This window comes from Physella acuta, unplaced genomic scaffold, assembly GCF_028476545.2.
Source record: "Physella acuta isolate Inbredline_101_S28 unplaced genomic scaffold, ASM2847654v3 ptg000279l, whole genome shotgun sequence".
NCBI classification, from domain to species: Eukaryota; Metazoa; Mollusca; class Gastropoda; family Physidae; genus Physella; species Physella acuta.
The window spans coordinates 119,287-123,464 of NW_026731798.1; the positions used below are offsets into that span (position 1 = coordinate 119,287).

Here is a 4,178-nt window from a genome sequence, read left to right on the forward strand (position 1 = left end):
CCGGCAAACATCAGGACAGCAACCGGAAAACATCAGGACAGCAACCGGCAAACATCAGGACAGCAACCGGCAAACATCAGGACAGCAACCGGCAAACATCAGGACAGCAACCGGCAAACATCAGGACAGCAACCGGCAAACATCAGGACAGCATCAGGCAAACGACAGGACAGCATCAGGCAAACGACAGGACAGCATCAGGCAAACATCAGGACAGCATCAGGCAAACGACAGGACAGCATCAAGTTTATGCTTCTACTTGATTTATACTGGCCACCAGTTGTTACGTTCTGGGTTCGTTTCAAATCATCAACAACACTTCGTGTATAACTTCACTCCTTTTATTTTCTCAATGCATTCAAGCGTACCATAACAGCCCTCGTCCTAACCGCTACTAACCCGCTGACTGCCCCCCACAATCGTTCACTCGCCCTTTTATACCCGCATTCGACCTTGGGACCACAAAACATAAACACACAAGGGTAACTACACAGTAGGGTGAACTCCACTCACACACGCTCTCTCCCCTAGTTCTAGACTATTCTGACCTATTCTAATCTAACCTACAACTGACCCGTAACACCTATGTGTCTGGGGTACTACAGGGAAAAAAAGATGATGACGATGTCAATAGGTAGTAATTAATTAATTACTTTTGATTGCCATGACAATCACCATCGGCGCTGCTGTGATGTTGCCGTCGCTAATGGTGACGCGGAATGTGACGTCACCGTTACATTCAGCCTTGAGGGGAACTGTGGTTGATATCTTGCCAGTGGCTGAGAGGGAAAGGTAATGTGGAAGTGTAAGCGTTGTGTAAGATACATTATGAAAGTAAATGCGTCTACCCCCCTTCTAGATTTGACGCTCTATATATAGCAGATGAAGTAGAGTTCATCTATTTCTCTGGCCAGGGTACATGATGTGGTTGCGTGGGTCGCGGTATGCCAAACCGACTTTAGTCTCCCCAGACTAAGATCAGGTAACCCTTATCAGTTGTGTGGATTCAGGCACCTAATAAGGAACCAAGGAGTCGGCGTGGTCGAGTCGGGGTGAGAACCCAGACTTTTCTATTTTCTTGCCCACTGTTTACTTTGGGTGGGGGGGGGGGGTGAGGCAGTGAACCAAACGGAACTATTTTAAAAAGATATAACAACTAAATAGGAACTATAAATTTTTAAAAGTAAAAGTTTCCCTTTCAAACTTGACGGCCTATGGGGCAAGTGAAGTAGAGTTCACTTGTTTCTGTGGCCTCGGCATATGAAGAGATAGTGTGGTCAGCACTATGCCCAGCCGCCTTTACTTTCCCAAACGTGAGTTAGCTACCCATCAGTTGGGAGGACTCAGGGACATTCTACTGACTTGAACCGGATTCGAACTCGAGACTTACGGGTTAGCAGTCCAGCTCTCTACCGCTAGACCACTCCGTCTTTTAACCTGTCTTATTATTATTAATCGCCCCCCCCCCCCTCCCCTCCCCGTAGGCGTTTTCAAACTGCCTCAGAAAAAGTCAGAGAAAAACTCTGTTCTAACCTATTATATCCTCAATTCTGCGCAAAATCACTTGGATTCGCATCAAAGTAAGTTTATCGATTTTCAATTAATAAAACAATATTATATAGTTTTTAAACCTCTGTCTATTTTATAATGACTTGCAGACGATTGTGGCAGGACCTCAAGGCTGTATATGACGTCATCGCCGTCGTCATCTTTAGCGTCGACGTCATAGACCACCTGACCAGCCGGCGCGCCAGAATCCATGAGGTCATAAACTATAAATAGAAACTTAATGTCTTAATCTAAAATTAGAAACATGAGGTCATAAACTATAAAAAGAATGATGATGACTTAATTAAAAATAGAAACAGGAATTCATCAACTAAAAATAAACAAGAGGTCATAAGCAAAAAATAGAAACAGGAGTTTGTAAACTTAAAAAAAAAAACGTTTTTCCCGTGAAAAGAATCAAAGGCTTGCCATCATGATTGCGATATTATGCATCTCATTATTTAATTAAAATAAATGAACACGTACCGTATTGATAGTCTTCTGGGATGAAGTACGGGGGTGAGTTGGGTATGACCTTGACCTCGATGACCTCTGTGACCGGCGTCTCCTTGTTGTCCGTGCACGAGACGGTGACCAGGTAATATTGTGCCGAGGTGTAGTCCAGGGTTCCAACCCCAGCTCGGTACTGTAGACATGAGGCTGGTGGGGGTAGGGGTGGAGGAGATTGCATAGGTTTAGCAAGTAAATATTGTTTACTATGTGGTATAGACACAAATATTATCACTAAAGAAATGTAAATTTAGCAATTCTGAACTTTTGTTAACATTCAATAAATAGATGAAACGTAACATTATATGTATTTTCAGCATTCAGATTTAATCTGATATTTTTATTGATTTAATTTTTAGAACAAAACATAATTAAATATACTCAGGTAAAAAGCAAATACAAATTTATATTATCTGGATAACGTCCATTGAATCATTGTGTTCAGTTGTAGAAATATTTTAGGGGTTTTTTATTTTAATTTTTTGTGATAAGTTATTTTAGGTAACTATAATAAACTAGAATAAACCAATATTAAACTCTTAAATTGACGTAACTAGAAATGAAACCAGTTTTTACATACCACATATTACCAGACTTACCTTCTGCACAGTAAAACTTACATTCAGTGGCGTAGCGAGGTCGGGTGTCACTCGGTGCGGCACTTAATGGTGTCACCCCCCCCCCCCCCCCACCCCAGAGGCATAGCGACTCTTCCAGGGGACAAACTTTAAATTTTGGATTTGCAACCCCCCATCGAACTTTCGATTTGCACCCCTCCCCTCAAACTTTCGATTTGCACCCCCCCCCCCCCTCGCTCATTTTTTTTCTACATATTTGTACTATTTTTCGCCTTCGTGTCACCCCATTAAAATGGTGTCACCCCGTGCGGTCCGCACCCCTTGCACCCCCCCCCTCGCTACGCCTCTTCTTATATTTATTACATACCAACACTCATATTCCCCCTCCCCCAAAAACACACATAAACAAAACATTTCATCTCCACCCCTTATACACATTGAGACACTTCCAAAGCAATTATGTGATACCGGTGATATATTTTGTAAGAGGAGTAATAAAGCATCTACACACTAAGACTCAGTGCCCCACCACCCCACTCTACGCTAACTCACACAGACACACACAGACAGTGGCGTAGGCAGAAGGGGTTAGGGGGTCATAACCCCCCCATAGACCCCTCGGTATATATATATATATATATAAAGTGAGGGGGGGGTGCAAATCGAAAGTTTGAGGGGGGGGGGGGGGAAGGTGCAAATCGAAAGTTTGTCTCCGGGTAAAAAATGGGACCCCCCCCCCCCCCCTTGAGACGATCCTGGCTACGCCACTGCACAGAGACACACACATACGCTAACACACCCACACACCCACACACACACTCCCAAACACAACACTCACCAGCCCCACAGGACAAGACCTCGAAACACTTAGAACATGGACTTGACGGCGTCATTGACTTGACAGACATTGTCGTCAGGTCTCCGTCGCTGTCGGTGCACGTCAAGCTAGAGAGAATTTCATTGGTTTTCGTTCCTTCATTCACCATGGCAACCTTGGTAAACTTCCGGTCAATGACAAGCTGAAAGAAGCAATGTGCTACAACACGAAAAGTTTGACTACTTTATAACTTACAAAATTCCGTGAGACGGACTGGCCGAGGGATAGTGATCGCTACTGCGATAACCAAAGGGGCTGAGTACGGATCCAAAATTGTTACGAGTTGTAACCTCAATTTACAGTACACCAGTACACAGAATCTACTGAATGTTATCATGTCTATTTTTTTCACAAGGTTGTACATGCACAGAAGATGGGAAATAAACCTGACATTGTTTTCTTTAAAAAAAAAGTAGTTTAGTAAAAACGTTGGTCATATAATAAGTCAAACATAACGTGAACAGTGTTTCTTCCAGACTTTTTTCTCCGGGGGGGCACTTGAAATTTTCGGGGGGGTGGCGGTAGACTTTCTTCGGGGGGGGGGGGGGGGGGCGGACACTGTTAAAAGTATATATTTTCTATATAAATTATATAAATTTCATTTCGTTCGGGGGGGCGGTAAAAATTTTTCGGGGGGCCGAAGAGATGCCTGGAAGAAACTCTGA

At 43.5% G+C, this 4,178-nt stretch overlaps 1 protein-coding gene across 1 annotated transcript; it reads right to left on the reverse strand.

Moving 5' to 3' along the window:
- Positions 1 to 645: 645 nt before the first annotated feature.
- LOC131939435 (uncharacterized) lies at positions 646 to 2,239 on the reverse strand. The gene is made up of 3 exons (XM_059297724.1): positions 2,035 to 2,239; positions 1,632 to 1,772; positions 646 to 779 (listed from the first exon to the last, which is right to left on the reverse strand). Exons 1-3 carry the CDS (start codon positions 2,237 to 2,239, stop codon positions 646 to 648), a joined length of 480 nt encoding a protein of 159 aa, XP_059153707.1.
- Between the last annotated feature and the right edge of the window lie 1,939 nt (positions 2,240 to 4,178).

Bases quoted from the DNA above. Each gene is read 5' to 3' on its own strand.
- LOC131939435 (XM_059297724.1), bottom strand. From the start codon at position 2,239: ATGCAATCTCCTCCACCCCTACCCCCACCAGCCTCATGTCTACAGTAC. The intron at 1,773-2,034 runs GTACGTGTTCAT...TTCTATTTATAG, and splicing joins CCCAGAAGACTATCAATACG to TTTATGACCTCATGGATTCT. The intron at 780-1,631 runs GTTTAAAAACTA...TTTCCCTCTCAG, and splicing joins TCATTATAAAATAGACAGAG to CCACTGGCAAGATATCAACC.